We start from the raw sequence: 19,814 nt of genomic DNA on the forward strand, positions 1-19,814 counted from the left end.
GCACTCTGATGAGAGTCCAGTTCCCGATGGAGTATTCTTTTCGTCCAATTTTTGCAAGTGCACCGTTAAGCTTAGCATTCCTCTGGGGCTGATAGATTTGCCACTTTTTATTCCTTGGGACCTGAGTAGAACTCATCCTTAAAAAGCTAGACGTTAAGGGGAGGGTGCCCAAGCCCTTATAAGCCCAAACACGTCTCTTCACATTTTCAATGTGCGATCTTTGCTTTTCTATGAAACCTCAACAATACCCCCCCACACACGAGGAAGCAACAAGGACAATCTCGCCCCTCCATGCGGGAGCGACGTGGGAACTACAAGATCATCTCCAAGAGAATTTCAGTGTCCTCAAAGGTACACTAGGGATCTTCTCCGAGGGAATTTCACTGTCCACAAAAGGTACACCGGGGTTATCACGCCCCTAACTCTGATACCACTTGTCGGGACCCAAGTAGAACTAACCCTTGCTAGCTGTGGTGAGGCCCATTATTTCTTGTTCTTCTTCTTAAACCAGTGTATTCCCATGGCAGGAGCCATCGCAGAAAGTATTTCACAGAGGCTCATATTTTGTTGTATTCATTTATCGTCTATCTCATTCTAGCATATCAGCAGATCCGCCAATGGGGATGCAATTATGCAAATAGGCTAGCCAGGGAGGGGGTTTCCAAATAGAGCTTGGAGCATGATATCTTGCCTCCTTGAGTTCCCTGTTTTGATTTCCTGCCTCCTATTTTGGGAGGGTTGTTTTTTCTCTTCGTATTTTTCCTTCTTCTTCTCTCTCGCTTCTGCGTTGACCATCTCGATCTTTCTTTTTTTAATGAAGATTTCTGCCATTAAAAAAATTATATCTTGGATTTAGTTGATGATTACAACTACTTGCTTGAAGCTTAAGTTTAAAGGCTTTGTATCGGATTGTTTAATTCATGCTTATTGGTTACTAATTACAACTTCATATATTTCTTATTTATGGGATGGTGTCACATCCTTTTCTTCAGACCAAATGTGACCAAGATTCTGGATTTGTAATGTGACTGCCTTTTATATTATAGGATGGTAAGTTCATCATTCATTTTATCAAAGAAATCATTTATTTTATCCAAGAAAAAAGATGATTGATGTGAGTATTGGCGATTAACTGCAATAAAGCTCTGATAACAATAATCTTATGCACTGCTTCTGCTTTGTAACTTCTAACATCTTGTCCTCGTTCATTCATGACGTGAGTCTTCAAGCTCAGTGGCTATTTATGGTTTCAATTCTGTTATATTTATTCTTGAAAACGTGGTGAAGAACAAAAGGGAGTTTTGTTCTTTGAGATGTTGCAATCTCAATTCACATACTTGGGGAAATGTGCATTTGGGGTCAGAAATGTCCTACTCTATTATCTTCTTGTTCATAATCTGGAATTTCATATAAGATAATAAATCTAGTATTTGCATAAGGCTACTGATGTTGGCACTACCATGTTTTAATAATTGCACAAATTCAACTTGTCTTTTCTTTTTAAAACACTGTCAAAGGTTTCATATTAAAAAACATCTGTCAAACATTATTACAATGTTCCCAAAAAAGCTCTCAGAAACCAATTAAAAAAGAAAATACAAGCTGAGTTTGTGGAATTATTAAAACATGGTAGTGCTAATATCAGCAGTCTAGCATTAATGGCCGGAAAAACGGCCATCTTGACAACAAAGAAAACTTGGATATATCTATTTAACCATTAAAAAAAAGGATATATGAGCTACTGATGTTTGAAACTATGTTCAAATCCGAAGATTTTTTCAGGAAAATATGGTGTAAATGTTTAAAATGATCGTTAGTTTTGTTTGTGTGTGCAGGCTCTGTTCTAGATGGGTTGCCTTCCAATTCTACTCGTTTAAAGTGTTGGAAGGGAGTTTTACAAATTTGAGAAGGAGAATGATATCTGCATTTATTTGATTTAACAATAGCATCCCTCTCCACATTTTACACTTTTGTAATTAGGTGTAAAACAACAATCCAGACAAGTTTAATTAAGTGAAGAGTTCCACTATCAAAGGAAAGACATTGCAAATATGACATCTTCCATTTGAAAACGATCTCTTTTTCCCTTGCACACAAATACAAAGGCGTCATGCTTCAGAACAGAACTGTAGATTTCATCATGGCTGCATGAGAAATGAAGGAGAAATTAGATTATTACAGTCGTTTCTAATACCCTCTATATAATTTTCTCAGCTCAACAAATTTGTAGGCTTTGTCCTTTGGGTCACACTCTTTCACAACATAACAAATTTTTGAGTACAAAGGGTTGAATGAGTTTCAGAAAGATGTATGGTTGTTAATATAAGTTGGAGAATTCATTGATTATACAATGGAAAACACATTGATCTCAACCCAACGTCTAAGCTTGCCTTATGGGGGGAGCTTTATAGTACATGAATCAACTCTAATTTCAGAGACAGAGAACCAACTATATACACATTCCAAGCCACACAACTTTACCCTTCAAAGCCGGATAAAGATCCTGGAATGAAAAAAAAAATACTTCGATAATCAAAAGCCACTTAAGCATGATCTGTTCATGTTCACTTGTGAGGTTTGGTGTTTCTCCCCTTCTTTCTAATCCCTAGTAATCCATCTGCGCCCACGGATTTCATACCCACCATGACTTTGATCACTACTTTCTCCACCACTCTCTGCACTGGTATACCCTGACCTCCGCCAATGATGTCTTTTTGCCCTTGTAACCCAACTGTCACTAAAGCTTCCGTTCAAGAGAGGATCGTCAATTCCAGGGATCACTTTCTTAGTTGGCGACGAGGAAGTGATGCAACTATCATCCTTGATTTTCCTCTTTTCCTTTTCATTCCTCTTTATGTTTCGGGAGATCTTGTGAAGCGTTTCATTGAACCGTGAAAAGCCCTTCTCCATGGGCTCCACGGCTTGGGTAACAGTGAACTTGACATCATTTACGATCTAGCAAAAAACCAAGGTAAACATTCTCAGCCAGAACATGGGTACATAAAAAAAACCTAACAAACCATTTAAGATAAAGAACAATATTTAAAAAGAAAAGAAAAGAAAAGATGCTTACATGGCTACCACCACCAAGGACAACATCACGGACACTTTCTTTGATAGTCATTCCGCTCTTGATATTGGCATCTGGCTGGGGAAGTCGTAGCTTTGTGGGACGTTCACTGTCCCTAACTTCATCAGGGTCAAGAGGGCAATCAACGGATGCATAGTCTCCAAGAACAGAAACATTTCCAGTACATCGATCGCCCATTAGGGCATAAGGTTTGGCGGGGAAAACATAGAGGTGAACAATAGAAGCAACACCCATCTGTGCTGGAAGAATATATAGGTTCGTTAGACTTCAATCTTATTCCTAGGAAAGAGACTTAATAATTGAGTGACCACCTCTAAGTTTAACTTTCAATTAATGGCAGTGCACTCTTACACGACTGCTCAGAAGAGAACATAAAGAATGCTTTTAAGGAAATATTATAATAAAAAGGAATCAGGGTCATCTCCAGATTGCATTTACAGAGATTTCAGTTCAAGAGAAGAGGTAACATAAAATACCTCTATACAAATGACGAAGTCTTGAACGCTTGATTTGAACTGCAAACCTTCAGCAATTGGACTTTTGAATAAACCCAAGGCATAGAAGATAGAAATTGCCACACCTTGCCACCAAGTCAAAAAGACAATTGATTTAAATGTCAGGAACTTGGCCAATGGTTTTATATGTTCCAATTCATCCTTGGTAGCAGTATAGAATTGGACTAGACAGTACAAAGCCCATGATTGACTGAAGTTGAGAACCACTGCCATGTAAGGATACCTACAAAATTTTAAATATTAAAAAGAAAATGCTCAGTCAATCAGAGTATACCTCACCAAAAACTCAAAACTACCCAGATGTTCAGTATATCGGCATTTCACTTTACCAGTTCATAAAAAAAATAAAAAAAAACTACGGGCCAAGGGATTTCATCTCCAAATTAAGAAGAGAGCAATGGGCTACTGTTACACAAACAGAACAAACAAAAAGTTAAACCTTTCAACCGTTACCTCGCAGGGTAAAACCAACAAGCACAAAGGCTCCATAGCAACAGGAGCCACAAAGACGATTGTAGAAAGATACCAGGACTATACTCAAACAATAGCAGCGGAGACCACTATCTATTAGACTGTCTTTCCTGGGCAGTATTCTCGCTTAGAACAATATCAGTAGAGTGAGATCCCCACACATGAAAGGCAGGAATTGAACCCAAAGAAAAAAAAACATAATCCTAGCTGTCGTCTACTAAAGTCCAATAATGACTGATGCACACTTACCAACGAAACACACAGAAGAAATTTTCTAATAATGCCACACTCATATTTGACTGCTATATACTTTGATTTTTCAAGCATGCAACTGTACTTCCAAGCGCCTGCACGCCTGCACACAAATACAGGAAGTCCAACTCAGACTTGCGACCATGTCTTTTACTTCCACAAGAAAACACGCTTCCACAAAATCACAAGTCCAACCACAATTTTCGATAGTGGAAGCAACTCCAAAGCCAACTGACACGGAAAGAATCTACACCACAGGAGTTTACTTTAGAGATCAGGAGAAGTTACAATATCTCATGAAAACCATTAGATTCCGTTCCTTCAAAAAACTTGGGATAGAGAAAGGCTCGCACCTCCAAAAAGGGAGGACATGAGATGCTAGCAACAACAGCAATTCCAACTACAAGATCTCAAATCAGCCCTTTGAAATCCCGAGTACATCTTCAGAATGTGTATTACAAAATTAAGACCAATCAAGAATGATAGACCTAGCCTAGCAAAGATGAAATCCTCTTTTTACCAAGGCCTCCAGTTTTCATTCAATTACTTTCTAGCTAAAATTCTTAAGATAATCCTAACCTTCTTAAATAAACAAATCATACTTAAAATAAAATTATTTGCCCCGCCCCCCACACCCACACCCACCCACCCACCCACGCACCCACACACACACACAACAAAAAGCTGCCTCACCTCTCACTATCATCACGAATTACAACCTTTTACGTCCATCACAAACCCTAAGGAGAATAGATATTGGGGATTGCAACTTGCATATCTGGGCTCTTCATGCAGAATGTTGATCCCAAACAATGATCTCTAGATGAATGAAAACCTCCCATGATACCGACTGACGACGGTGGATGGAGCTATAATACCAATCAATGTAAAGAGGATACAAGGATATTTGAACTCACACAATGTCGAGAAAGGATTTTGAATGGCGGAAGATCTGTGAGTGAGGGAGAACACAAGAAATAGGAGGTCAAATCAAATGAGGAAACAAAAACGGGAAGTCCAGAGAAGTAGAGAGAATATTTGTCAAGGCAGTATAGGAGACGAAGCATTGAAAAATGGGATATTGGGCCTGCCATAACTGTAGATTCACCAGCTTTCAAAGGATAAAATGCTGGAGATGTGGCAAGATATGACGATATTCCTATCACCTATGTAATTTCTTGTTCCTTAATAAATTTGTGTTATCTTCATAAAAAAAGTAGTTGAGATTGGTTGCTAGAGAATTTTTAACGACTAGTATAAATGTGAGCTTTGTTCCTTTGATGAAGACCAACCTTAAGATATGGGGGATGGAGAGTTCAAGGGACAGTCAGAAAAGGATTCCACATACACGCAGTATTTATTTATTTTATATAAAATGTCCCACATGCATGCAGTATTGCAGTTTCCAGTTTACAATAGTGCATCAGAACTTGGATATTAGGCCTTGAACCAAATTATTCAAGCCACCGGATGATTATTTTGCAGCAATCCAATAATTGTCCTAGTTCAGTAGCCTGGTCTGGTTGGAATTATGTGATATCCAAAACTGGACTGATCTGAACAATGATCAATATAGTTTATATAGCGACATGAATTTTCCCCGTCTTCGTAAACCCATAAACCACTGTTGACAGCATAATTTAGTTTGTCTTGGTCGTCGGTGCATATCAGATTAGATACTCAGATAAATGCATGAGTTTCCAGATAGTTCCATTGAAGATCTCCTAAAGGCTGAAATTTTTGAAAAGCTTAAAAAAAACTTGTTTTGAAGGCAGAAACCACAACTATGAGTAAGACTGACAAACCACATTATGAAAATTTGCCAATGAATACGCAATTAAAAGATAATGACACCTTAGGAAAGAAAAGGGCTACAAATGGCAACCACTCGTATAAGGACAATGGCCAATTAACTTTAAATAATATTATTAAAAATAATAACATGAGAGAGTTAAATAATATATTCCGCTACAATGGTAATAAATTTAGACATGAACTTACCCGCAGCCCCATTTAAACTCCCCTTCACAGTATACTCCAAATGCTTGTAATATGACTGCTAAAAGAGCAGTCACTGTCTTTATTAGCATCTGCAGATAAAAGAGAAGATTTTTAATTTTCAAGAAAAAGGTGAATTGATGTAGCTGAATTTGTTTTGAGAAAGCAAAATTTGAAAAGCAATGCTTCAAGATAAAAATATACATACATATTGGACGATTCCGAACTTGACAACTTGATAAAACCATTTGCCAAGTTTCCATGGTTTTAAGATGTAATTCATTGGGAAAGGATGCTTTACAATTCCCTTTTCAGAATTATTTTGTAATAGTGGAGTTTTAGAACTTGATCGACCCTGCCTTTTCATAAATACGATAGTGTTTTCTTCACCACCTAAGCGGAAGAGAAAAAAACGAGCAGAAAATTAAAATAAGTACTGATCAGAATATGGAAAAGATGAGATAATAACTTTTTTTTGAATGGTAGCAAATTTCATTTCAAAAAAGATGACCAAGTAAGTCATCGTAGAAAATACAAGGGGGCTCAACGAAAAACAAGAAATTACAGGAAAATTATAAAGAAAGACCAAAGTCAAGGAAGCAAAAAATTGAACAATATGAGGTCATGTTTAGCTACACCCTCCCTTGCCAAGCGGTCTGCGTCACTGTTAGCAGACCTTTTGACATGCATGAATATGATCGAAGAGCCTTCTATTTTTTTTTTGAAATGGCAACATGATATATACTGAAAAAAAGAACCGAGATGGTCCTTAAGGATTACAAAGAAAGAAAGAAAGGAATCATACAAAATCAAGGCGGGAGGAAGTCAAACCATTCCAAACCCAACCTAGACACACCCGCCGCCCTAGCTAGAGAATCTACTTCACCATTAGCAGACCTCCTTACATGCTTAAAAACAATAGAAGAACCACGAATTAGATCTGAAATCTCCTCAAAAAAGGAAAGAAATCTCCACAGAGGAGCCACAACTCCCGAAAGCCAGCTGATAACATTTGAAGAGTCGCCTTCCACAACAATCTTGTCATAAAATTCACTATCCAGATGCTTGATACCGTGGTGAGCCGCCCTCACCTCCGCCTCATTTGAATCACTTATTCCGATGGACCCAGAATACACCCATAAAACCTCTCTCAAAGAATCTATACACAAGCCTCCAATTCCAGCCGCTCCTGGATTGCCTAAACAAAGAACCATCAAAATTCAATTTCACCAATTCTGGAGGAGGGGCTTCCCAATGTTGAATAATTTGAACTTTGCGCTCCCCTTCATTGCAAATTATTTGCCAACCTTCCCAAAGATCCAATGCCGATACAAACGAAAAGAGGGGAAGACTGAACATTGATTGGAGTTCCATAGGAAATCCAGGTAAGGCTGGGATTGGGGTTTGATAAGGGATGAAAGGGAAGCAACCATCATGTCCTACTCAGGGCCGACATGGCAACGTGATCCAAATGAGGGGAAGACTTCTAGCCCAAAGAATCGAAACAGCTATAACCCTTACATAAAGCCAATAAGGAGATTTAGCCACCCCTTCAAACACCCTAGAATTCCTTTCTTTCCAAATGACCCACCAAGTGGCCAAAAGACAAATTTTCCATAGAACCTTTCCTTTCTTTTTCCACGGACATAACTCCCAGCCTTAATGAAATGATGCAGCACCGTGAAGAGAAATTGAGGAAAGGGGAGAGAAATAGACGAAAGATGATAGAATTAGAAGAATAGGGAAAGAAGAAATAACTAGAAGAATAGACGAATTTGGGGAGAGAAGAGAAGAAGAAAAGAAATCAGAAGAGAGAAGAAGAAAATCAGAATTAGAGGAAGAAGAATCTTTATTCAATAATCATCAAAGTTACAAAAAAAGTTGTAAAGAGGCCTATACATAGGCAAATAAACAACCTAAAAGATAGAAACCTACTAAAATAAGAATTCTTAAAAATAACATGGAAAATAAAATCCTAGAAACTAATAATGCGGAAATAAATCATAGTATCTGCATCATTCTCCCCCGAGTTCTAGTCCGCCTGGGTCAAATATGAAAATAATCCAATGAAGCAGAAGGAGGCGCAATCCGTCTGAAGCAATCCTGATGGCTAATGCTCGAGACAGTTGGCGGCGGAGTATGGAAGAAAGCATCCATGCAAAATTATCAAAAGACAAGCCTTTCGTGAGAATCAGGGAAGCTGGGAAGATGGCAACGTACCTGTCCTGGATCGGCGTGATCGGCAAAACAGCTATGGGTGGTACCAATCGGGAAACATCCTCCACATAATCAACATCAACTGGTAGCTCAGTAGGCGCAGGAGAATCAATATGAAAGTCATCCGCTGGTATCTCATTAGGCTCAGTAGAATCAATGATAAAATCAACGTCTAGGACTGAAGCTGGGGCAATGATGTCAGGCTGATGGACCTCATGATCAATCTGCGGAACAAGATCATCTGTGTCGTCACAAATCTCGGCAATCTGATCAATCGACGCAAATATAGGGCAATTCTTTGTAATATGCTCGCGATCATCTGTCCCAGATAATGACGCATCAAGCAAGGCACTCGCCGCTGAATCATGACGGTACTCGGTCAACTCTGTCAATGGAACAACCTCACATGGCTCGGTCACAATATCTGCCTCGACTGTGGAAGTGGCAAGCTATCTCTCTATATGCTCGACAATTGGTGCTGGGGAAATATCTGAATCATCATGCTCGTCGATGTCGGCCTTAGCAATCACTAGACTCTCTGGCTCTATATCTGACATCTCTGACTCGGTATCTGACATAATAATAGGCTCAACAATTATAATGGTCTCATCCACAAGATCATTTGTCAGACCAATAGCATCATCCAAGTCTGGCTTGCCAATAGTGTAACCAAATTTCGTCGTTGCTTCAATTTCGGCCTCTCGCGCATGATGGGCTGCGATGTTCCGTTCAAAGTGAGCGAAGACTTCAGCATCTTGTTCGCGCAACAATTTACTCTCATGCAAGTTACGTACTATCCTTTCCAAGGTTGCTTGAAATTCAGCTTCTTGTGCAAGTCGAGCAGCTGCTTCACGCATCAATTGTTTTTCATACCGATATGCCCTTATTGCATAAATACCCATAAACTCATCACGGACATCCTCCCATCGACGGAAAAAAGAACTGCGACGACGGTCTGTGATTCGATTTATCCATAACCTCTCGGCTTGTCGTCGTACAGTTTCTTTAGCTCGGTAGATGGTCGCTCGGTGATAATAGCCGTAGTACTCATGATATGCATCCAAAGCATTGATCCACCGTAGACATACAATCTCATAATAATTATAGGGAGTACGGTCTTGGAAATATTGATCGTCGTACCCATCAAAATATAGAACACAGGGCGGAGCCATTGTGATCGGCGTCGAAAACTGGAATCAACCGTCTGATTTGTTTGTCATGTCGAAAGGAATACAACGCCTGTCTCGGATCTCAAATCGGATGACGGAAAAGTTTTGATCGGATGGTGGTACGTAAGCGCATGGTTTTAAATTTCGGCCGAAATATTTCGGTTTCGGTGGAAACCGAAAAGAAATTCACTGTGAGTCGGAAAAGTACCAAACTTTGCCGAAACGTTTCGTTTAAATTTCGGTGAAGTACAAAATTTTGGTGATATTTCGGAAATTTTGGTGAAACGTTTTGGAAATTTCCGAAATTTCACCGAAATTTCGGTGAAATTTTTACAAGATTTCGTCCAAAATTTCGTACCGAAACCGAAACCGAGATTTAAAACCTTGCGTAAGCGACGGCTGAGATTGCTCCTGAAACTGTGATAAAAGTCACTGTCTGCTGCTGAAACTGATACGGGTGTGCTCTACTAATCAAGTACTTTAACTTTCGTGTTGAAGTTGCGGGCCAATTTCGGACGGAAATAGTCTGAATGAGGAGAGAGAAAATAGAGAGAAAAAGAAACTTTATTTTTTCTGATTTTTTTTTTTTTTTGAGGGGGGGGTGTCTCGAGTAAAACAGGGGGATAATATACCTTATATTATAAGGTATTTAATATACCTAAAGGATGGTAGGGTGTCCTGGGTAAATAAGAGGGGGTGGGGTAACTCTTACCTTTTTTTTCTTTTTTTTTCAATCACATGACAGATTGCACGTGAGATTTAAGTACTGGGGGTGTCCAAAGGAATAAGAGGGGTATAGAAATCTTTCTTTCTTTATTTTTATTTATTTTTCCTAAACAGATTCACATGACAGATTTGTCACGTAATGTAATTTGCGAGGGAGGTGTCCATGGGTAAGAAAAGAGAGGTTGAATCTGCCACTAAGATAATATAAGGGCGTGGCCAATGGAAGAAAAGGGGGGTGCTATTCCCAGTTGTCTAAATAGGAACCGAGAGGCGAGAGACTGGCTTTTTATTTGTTTGTGGAAACTTGGTGTACAAGTTACCATGAAGGACCTTGCAAGTCACGTGACACTTCTAACCTATTGCCTTCTAATATATAGACTCAGGCTACTAAAGATTAAGGCTATATAAAAAAAAAACTACTCAGCTTTTCTGTAAAAGTTGCCAACTGACAAGAGATGCAGGGTGACACGTTAAGGTAATCAGCCCCACTTGCGAATAAAAATAGGATCTTTCTTTCTTTGCAGGTTACGATACTTTCTTACCCTCTAAGCTATGGTAAAAAGGAAAGTTATTGTTGAAAGGAAAGAAAGTTTCCTCTTCCCTCACCACACAAGAAACCAATTGCCGGAGTCAACTGAGAGTCGCACCGGAGAAAATGGTGATGGCGCCTTCTTCGTCACAAGAGCTGCAAAAAAATATTCACAAGAGCTGCTCAAATGTTGGGTTTGAAGAGAGTTTTGGGGACTGATCTGGGGCTGTTAGAGGTGGGTTTGGCGGCAACAATCATGGGTGGGGACTGCAGGTTGAAATAGGAAGGCTTTGAGAGGGCGGTCAACTGAGAGTTAGGATGTTCTTACGGTAAAAGAAAAGGGGAGTTGAGATGGGTTTGGTACGGCTGTAAATATTGTTGCAGGTTTAGTTAGGGTAAGATGGTCGGGTCTCAAAACTGATGGGGGTTATTGGGTTGTGAGAAACATGGCTGAAAATAAAGGCTTTGGGGCTTTTTGAAGAGGGTTATAGTGGGGCTGATGTGGGTTTTGGGGTAAATTGGTTTGGGTCAAAAAGGCTTGAAGGCATACAGGTTTTGGAGGGTATTTCTATGGTAGTTTTCTATGTGAAACAACAGGGGTTGCAGTTAATCAGAAAGTCTGGTTGATTGTAGAGGGCAGCAAGCTGTGATTGGGTGTGGCTCTTTAATTAGGGTTTGTGGGCTGCAAGATGGGTTATGAGGCTGAAATTTGCAGGGTGAAGAAGATGAACACTACCAGAACTTGTCGAAAACAAGAGATGAAGAACAAATCTTGGAGAAGCATAGGGAAAGAAGAGACGAAAATAACTAGAAGAAGAGACGAATTTGGGGAGAGAAGAGAAGAAATCAGAAGAGAGAAGAAGAAAACCAGAATTAGAGGGAGAAGAATCTTTATTCAATAATCATCAAAGTTACAAAAAAAGTTGTAAAGAGGCCTATATATATAGACAAATAAACAACCTAAAAGTTAGAAACCTACTAAAATAAGAATTCCTAAAAATAACATGGAAAATAAAATCCTAGAAACTAATAATGCAGAAATAAATCTTAATATCTACATCATGGAATCTGGAATAGATCTAGAGCACACCCAGCAATATCCAAAGCACAATAGAATAAGACCCCAAACCTCTCTTGAAACCTTACAATAAATAAACAAATGATCAATGGACTCTCCGTCTGATCTGCACAAAGGACAATGATCCACCAACTACATTCCTCTCTTTCTTAGGAATTCATAGTCTGGATACGCCCACTACAAACAGCCCAACCAAAGAAACTCACCCTAAGAGGACAATGAAATTTTCATATCTTGGCTGAAAGAGGAGCCGCTTCACTAGGCACTAAGTTAAAATAGAAAGATTTGACCGAAAAAGAACCTGATGTGCTCCAAACCCACACTCTTCTATCAACCCCACACCTTTTGATATAACGCCCTTCAATCAAACCAAACCAAGGAAGCAGGATTCTTCCCTAGGAGCCTTCGATTCCCGTTTTCGATTCCTGCTCTGGCAACCTTGATCCAAACAGCTGAGAAATTGAATCCAATTCTCTGTCAAAGAAACCTCTTTTGAAACTTGGTTTCCAAACTACCTTAAGATTCACCCTTTCGAAACAATCGGCAACAAACACCTCCTTATGAGAAGAAACCACAAACAAGGCAGGAAAAATCTCCTTAAGAGGTACAAAATAACAACAAGCATCTAACCAAAATCGAATCTGATCGCCCACATAGACTTTGAACCGAATGCCTTTGCTAAACTCATGGACCACCCTCATAATATCACGCCAGACAGTCAAACCTTTCGGCTTGTATTCATCAGCAGAGCACCACCTACCAACCATGAAACCATACTTACTCCCATCACCTTTACCCACAAGGAAGATTGCTCCACGCCAAACCTCCAAAGCCACTTACCCAAAAGGGCATGGTTGAAATCCTTAACTCTCATAATACCCAAACCTCCATTCTTTAACGGCAAAACAAACGGACTCCCATTTCACCAAAAGAATCCCTCCTTTATTGCTCGCACCTCCCCATAGGAATCTACGAGGAATGTGCTCTATTCTTAAAGCCACACTCACCGGGCCCTTAAACATGGAAAGAAAATATATTGGAATATTAGATAACACTGCCTTGATAAGAACCAACCTCCCTCCTTTAGAGACTAGATTACGCTTCCACGATTCCAATCTCCTCTCTATTCTTTGAACTATTGGGTTCCAAAGATGTTTGTTCGGCCTTCCTACCCCGAACGGAAGGCCAAGATAGGAAGCACGCAAAGACTCCAAGGCACAGTCCAAAATCTTCGCAAAGCCAGAAGCAACACTCAAAGATGTATTTATTGCATACAACCTTGATTTTGAAAAATTGGTTCTTTGACCAATAACCAACTCATAACACCTTAAGGATGCCTTTAGATTCAAGATCTGAGAAACCTCAGGAGCACAGAAAAAGAGCGTGTCATCAGCAAATTGTAAGAGCGATACCTCCACTCCCCTAGAAGACTTAAAGAAACCTTTAGGAGAACCGTTAATAAGAATAGAAAACCAGATTGAGGAAATACAATTCCTAATCCACCCTCTCCATCGGCTACCAAAACCCATCCTCCCAAGTAAGTAGTCCAAACAATCCCAATCCACCCTATCATAGGCTTTCTCCATATCTAGTTTACACAAAACCCCGCCCTCACCGCTTCTCATGTATGAATCTATTGCTTCATTAGCAATAAGAGAATAATCAAAGATTTGCCTTTTACAAACAAACGCACTTTGACTATTCGAAATAATAGAAGGAAGAACCAATTTGAGCCGGTTCACCAAAACTTTATAAAGACAACCACCAAGCTAATCGGGCAAAACTCCGACACCTTCGATGCCCCCTCCACCTTAGGAATCAAATATATGAAAGTAGCACCTGTACCTCGGTTAAGAACCAGGCCCTCATAGAACTCCTTAAAGAATCGCAAAATATCATACTTAACATATGCCCAACAAGCTTGAAAGAAAGCAAGACAAAAACCGTCAGTGCCAGGAGCCTTGTCTCTTGCTAAAGAAAACAACCCTTTCTCAATTTCCTCCTCCTTAAGGAAGATTCCAGATTAGCATTCTCCTCCTAGCTTAAGTTACCAAAAGAAACCTCTTCAAGAATAGGACGAAGAACTCCATCAGAAGAATACAAGGACATGTAGAACTCAAGGATCGCCTTTGAAATATCATCCTTGCTAGACACCCTAATCACATCCACAAAGATTGATTCTATTCTATTTCTCCTCCTGCGCGCACTAGCCATAGCAAGAAAATATGCTGTATTTTTATCACCCGCTACAAGCCACTTTCACTCTTTATCACCCGCTACAAGCCACTTTCACTCTGGATTTTTGACGCCAAGTTATTTCATCATGGAGGACCAACCCTTTATGCTCTTGTTTCAAACTCCCTAGCTCCTCTCAATCTTCATCGGAGCTCAATCCACACTCCTCTAGAGCTTCCAGCTCCATCATTCGATTTTCCAACCATTGCTTACTCCCAAAAGAAAGCTCATTCCTCTCCTTCACCCATTCTTTCAGCTTTCTTTTCACATGCCTTAACTTGTTACCAATCGCCACATCACCTGGACCCACCGAGAGACAAGAAACCCACCAACCTCCTAATCTTTCTTCCATTTGAGGAAGGTTAAGCCAAGCTACCTCAAACCTAAAAGGTGGAGGGCCCCAAGATTCCAACCTGGGATCCAGAAGGATAGGACAATGATCGGACACTGAATGAACAAGAGCCTTCTGGAAAACCTCCGGAACAAGATCCAACCTCTCCAGAAACTAAGAATCGATCAAGTCTACTCCAACTCTGCCCTCTAAACACGTAAAAGAAGCTCCTGATAAGGGTGTTAACTTACCAACTTCTGGCATTATTTATCTTTTATACAGCAAGTGTCGGTACTCATTTGCGGCCTAAAATATTTTTAGGACACTCAACAAATGTGATATCGTGGGCGAGTAGAAAATTGATGGGAGTCTGGAGAGTAGCTTGCATCATATTGGAGATTTTAGATCTTTGCAGCAAGATACCACGAAAGATATAACATAAACTCAGATATGCAAATGAGATGGCAGATCTGTAGCAATGGATTACAGAAGGAAAGTTTGACAATCAGCAATTCGATTCCATTATAGCATTTTAAGCATTCAGTGATTTGGTTTTAGATGGGAAACAACAAAAATTTTGGGACTGTTGGGATTAGTTACAGTTTGATTGTTGGCTGAGGCATTTTATAGGATGGCTAACTTGATACAAGCCAGTTGGCCCACATGTAACAGGGACACCTCATCCCATTTAGATTGTAATCTGTCCTCTTTTGCAATAAAATTCACTGTTACAGCTCAAAAAAAGGAGACTTTCGCATTACATGAAGAATATATGGTAATAATATATCCTTCAAGTCCAAAAATCAATTCTCAGCAAAAACCATTAATGGCCATTTAGCTACAATATTTCACTTCTAACAATCAAGAAAAAGCATAGAAAATTAAATAAGAATGATGCAATTGAATGACCGACGTGGAGGAAATGTAGTGAGTTTGGGCCAGAGGTTGCATTACTAAATAAAACATGATATGGTGGTATTCGGTATGATCTTCTACACCATATAAACCCAGGTCTGCCCAATTGTAAAAAATTAGAATCAAAGAAGCTCTTCTGAACAGTTTAGCATCCACATAAGTAGGAACCTCTGAAATGATGAAAAGCATATACACTGACTTAATGTATTAGACTTTTTTGTTTTGTTTTTGGTTATAGTAGTAGCCTGTAACCACAAGGACTATATTCATTTTAAGCATTGTCATTTATGAAGGCACTGTAACAATATTTCTACCAGTAAAATGTTCCTCATAGTAAAACAGTTGATGTCAGCACAACCAGCTTTCAAGAATGGGTCAAAATTCCACCACCATTAAACAGGCCAACAAGCAACCATCCTCAACAAAGGTTATTAGTGATAAAAATATATGGCACAGTCCCACTCAGTTGTAAAGGAAAACTTGGCCCAACAAAGTTTGTTCTAAAATAAATATTTTCGCTAATCACATTGGATAACCGATAACATATGAGGAAAACAAAACCATTGCAATCAGCAATTACAGGAGAACAGAAAAAATAAAAATACACACTCAAAGAAATTAAATTAAATGTGAATGTATCATAATCATCGAACAAAAGCTTGAATGCTAAGGCAAAGCCTAAGAGCTCTCTAGATTCATACCCAAGCAAGCAACGAGGTATCTCCCAAAGCAATACATGGCAAAGGCCTCATAGCAATCACGCAGGATTTCACAATCAACGCTAATTGTTGGATTCACCAACGATACAAACTACAGGAACAGTGAAAACAGATCCATCATGTCAGACAATATATAGAAACACCACAGCAATTTTCAAGATGGAGCTTCAAATTTTCTATAATCAACGAAATAGAACACGTAAACTTATTTATTGATAAGCAATAAGTACAAAATCGACTACAGATTGAAGCCTTTGAGCATCCAATATTCACCAAGAAATTGAAACCCCACCAGAAAGCTCGAACAATAATGCTTACAAAATATTACAAGACACATTTAGAAATGTTTAACGCAGCTAGAAGTTCCACAACAAAACAATCCCCTCCAAAAATCTCACAATGGATATGAATAATAAGTTACAGAATACAATGTAAGAAGCTAACAACAAGAGAAGACACATCATATAACTCATAACGACTCATGTCGACAAAATGTATAATAAGTAAAAAAACTACAAATATGGGCCCAATGAGTATTATACAAAAGAGAATCTCCATGCTATTTCCAGATGCTTGAATATTTGTCCATCACACCATGTGTCTTAAGAAAAAAGAAGAAGAAAAAAGCAAGCTTACCGACTCAATGGAGTAGCATGGAACCATTAAAATAACACCAATAATAAACTTCTGCTCCTGTAAAGCAAAGTAAAAAAAATGTTAATAATTTACAAAAATTAAAGGCTTCAAGCAAGCTTTAAAAAGAATCATTGTGGAGACAAGAGATAGAGGAAAACCTCAGGATTTCTGTATGCTGATATGTGCTCGAAGAGGAGGAACATTGAAAGTGAAAGGGTGATAATTAATAAGACCAAAGAAACTACAGTTGCCCATGTTGGGGGCGAGTAATCTAGGGCACTGAGGTTAAGATACGCTGATATCCTCATCAGATATAATGACCATAGGCTGCCCTAGGTTTTTGTGAATCGTTCGCATAACTGAATTAAAGATTGCCCAAGCAGTAACTCTCTAGGATGAATGGCGTTCGCACATAAGAGTAACACCATATAGACCTATACACATGGATACCAATGATCAGTATAGCTTTGAAGTATCAGCATCTCAATCTCATAAATTGCATCAAATCTGAATTGGATACAATCAAATCGGAACAACGTGTACAAGAGAAAATAGACACTGTGACTACCGTATTAAGGGCAGCCTTACAGCAGTTTAGATGCTCAATTAACTCTAGTCTCTAGCCAAATCAGATAACAGCCAAATATTCAGTAACTGCGGTCTCCTTTACTTTCAAACCCATTGAAATTTCACCTAAGCACAACCAAAAAAGATATGGAAGGCGCCGATAGAAAAATCAAACCACTATTGTGATAGGTGAATTGAGAAAGAAACTATTTGGCGCATAAATTGTAGTGCCAGACCACAATCAATAACCAAACCGAGAACGCTCCAAATCCAAATGCATATTTCTTGGGTTTTTCTAGCACTTGAAAACAAAAAGAAAAGGCCAAATTCAATTTTTTATGCCTACCAATTATGAGGATTTTCTCAAAGAAAAATAAGATACATGTGATGTTACAGTTGGGGCATGCATTCCCAAATCATACAAGAGTTGCAACTGACTCTGAAATTCACAACTTGGTCAGCTTTTTGCTTCACAGTGGAATGATGTAACACACTCTCTCCACCAACACAAAGCAAAATGAGAGTCACTGAATCTTAAAAACAGAAAGTAATCCACATCACTAAAATGCATTGAAATGAAGAAGAGAGTGGACTTCCATGTAAAAAAATGGGAATCCAGAGAAAGGTAAATAAATAAATAAAAAGGAAATGATATCAGCACAACCATATTTTGATATTTTCACAAACCATATTGTCTTTTATTATTTAAAGAGCTCTCAAAAAGTTATAACATTTCCCAAAAAGCTCTTACAAGCCAATTAAAGAATAAAAGACACTTGGGCTTGTGCAAATATCACAAAATGGTTGTGCTGATAACATATCCCTAAAAAAATCTATTGCATTTCCAGTCTAAACCCTAAACCTCGAGTTTGTAAACTAGGGTTTATCTCAATGATACAGTCAATAATGCAGTCAAAACCCTCATCTTTATATCCCCAAATTTACAAAACCAAAAGATGAAAGAAGAATCAATCAAATCCACACAAATCAAAACCCTAAAAAGCAAACACCTCATCTTTGAATTCCTCAATTCAAACAAGAAAAAAAAAAAGATAGCATGAAATCATTGAATCAAACAACATAAGAAGTGCCACAATTGGATAAACAAACAAAAACCAAGAATAAAAAATCGACGGTGTAATTCAATTGACTTTAATCTATTGATTATCTTTGCATGAATTCAAGAATTCAGAACTGAAAATGAAAGAGGGATTTGAAGAATATTACCTCAGAGAGAAACAGCTTGGGAAGACTAACCCTAAGCTGTCTTCTTCTGACGATCTTCTTTTCTATGGGGTGTGATTATAAAAAACAATACCTCCGTTTTATAGACACGGAATATTTTTTTTGTAATGAATATCACCGTCTCTTTCCGAATAAGACTATCTCGAGAGGAGATAGAGATTTTATATGACACGTTGTCAAATAAAAAAAGAAGTAAAGTAGGGCCCACTTGGATAATCTGAACCATTCATTTAGTGGTCCCCACCGTTGACAGATTGTGTCCAAATCTTAAATCAACAAATGAATGGCTTAGATTGACCCACTGTATTTTTATGGGATTTGTGAGTGGAGTTTTTATACCGTGTAAGCCCTTACAGTCCCTTATTTTCCAAAATGTACTGTACGGATCACACTATAGGTTGATCCAAACCGTCGATGTGATGGGCCACAACGTAAATGGGTCTTGCCCACTATCTCTCTCTCACACACACACATTTCTTTTTTTCTTAGATATCTTGTTACACAATTAGTTAGTTCCAGTCCATTTGCGAATTGTGGTCATATACATATTTTTTGAAGCTGTTCTATTGCTGCTACTCAGTGCTTTTGAAATTTACATTTCTGTGTAAGCCTGAGGCAATCTACCTGACCTCATATTGATACTTGTGCTATGTAACTGCTAATGTAAACCCAATTCAGTCCTTCCAAATGATTCAACGAGATTTTCTGCAAATTCTATGTCACTGTTGAAGAGTATGCTTAGCCTGTTGACCACCTTTCCTTCGACTTAATGACAATAATTCTATTATTATTACCTCTTTCATGGGATTTTCTAGCGTCCATAGCAGAAGGCATTTCGCGGATGGGCTGTTGCATTTGACAGCAGCCACCTCAGGTGAATTAAATGAATAGGACAAAATCTGAGCCTGTTTGGCTGCTCTCACATGCAACAGCTCATCCGCGAAATGCATCTGCGATGGACACTAGGCTTGGTGTCTGTTTGATCTACTCGAGCTTACTAAAAGTTAACATGGCTATAGTTGTTCTACTTCAACACTTAAATATGTCCAAGCAATTTTCTTATTGTTCCTAGTTCAAGAACTCTCTTGAGCATAACCGGTAACCGATTTTGGACACTTGT

General features: G+C 38.8%; 1 protein-coding gene across 3 annotated transcripts; it reads right to left on the reverse strand.

The window, feature by feature from the left end:
* Positions 1 to 2,151: 2,151 nt before the first annotated feature.
* LOC143886658 (protein LAZ1-like) lies at positions 2,152 to 18,814 on the reverse strand. 3 transcript variants are annotated; one of them, XM_077390714.1, is made up of 10 exons: positions 18,677 to 18,735; positions 17,420 to 17,575; positions 17,041 to 17,316; positions 16,883 to 16,939; positions 16,229 to 16,337; positions 6,536 to 6,720; positions 6,331 to 6,419; positions 3,568 to 3,829; positions 3,074 to 3,325; positions 2,152 to 2,955 (listed from the first exon to the last, which is right to left on the reverse strand). In XM_077390714.1, the coding sequence occupies exons 3-10, from the start codon at positions 17,188 to 17,190 to the stop codon at positions 2,599 to 2,601; spliced, it is 1,461 nt and encodes a 486-aa protein (XP_077246829.1). In that variant the 5' UTR covers positions 17,191 to 17,316; positions 17,420 to 17,575; positions 18,677 to 18,735; the 3' UTR covers positions 2,152 to 2,598. The 3 variants fall into 3 exon arrangements, with proteins under 3 accessions (XP_077246829.1, XP_077246828.1, XP_077246830.1); XM_077390713.1 differs by lacking the exon at positions 17,420 to 17,575 and having other exon boundaries at positions 18,677 to 18,814; XM_077390715.1 differs by lacking the exons at positions 2,152 to 2,955; positions 17,420 to 17,575 and having other exon boundaries at positions 3,125 to 3,330; positions 18,677 to 18,814.
* Positions 18,815 to 19,814: the final 1,000 nt, after the last annotated feature.

This window comes from Tasmannia lanceolata, unplaced genomic scaffold (assembly GCF_043159265.1).
Source record: "Tasmannia lanceolata isolate RefF3 unplaced genomic scaffold, GAP_Taslan_0.1 ptg000011l, whole genome shotgun sequence".
NCBI classification, from domain to species: Eukaryota; Viridiplantae; Streptophyta; class Magnoliopsida; order Canellales; family Winteraceae; genus Tasmannia; species Tasmannia lanceolata.

Excerpts from the sequence above, each read along its gene's own strand:
- LOC143886658 (XM_077390713.1), bottom strand. The coding sequence starts at position 17,190 with ATGAGGATATCAGCGTATCTTAACCTCAGTGCCCTAGATTACTCGCCC. Across the intron at positions 6,420-6,535 it reads AGTTCGGAATCGTCCAATAT|ATGCTAATAAAGACAGTGAC; the intron begins GTATGTATATTT and ends TTTTATCTGCAG. Across the intron at positions 2,956-3,073 it reads TCCTTGGTGGTGGTAGCCAT|ATCGTAAATGATGTCAAGTT; the intron begins GTAAGCATCTTT and ends GTTTTTTGCTAG.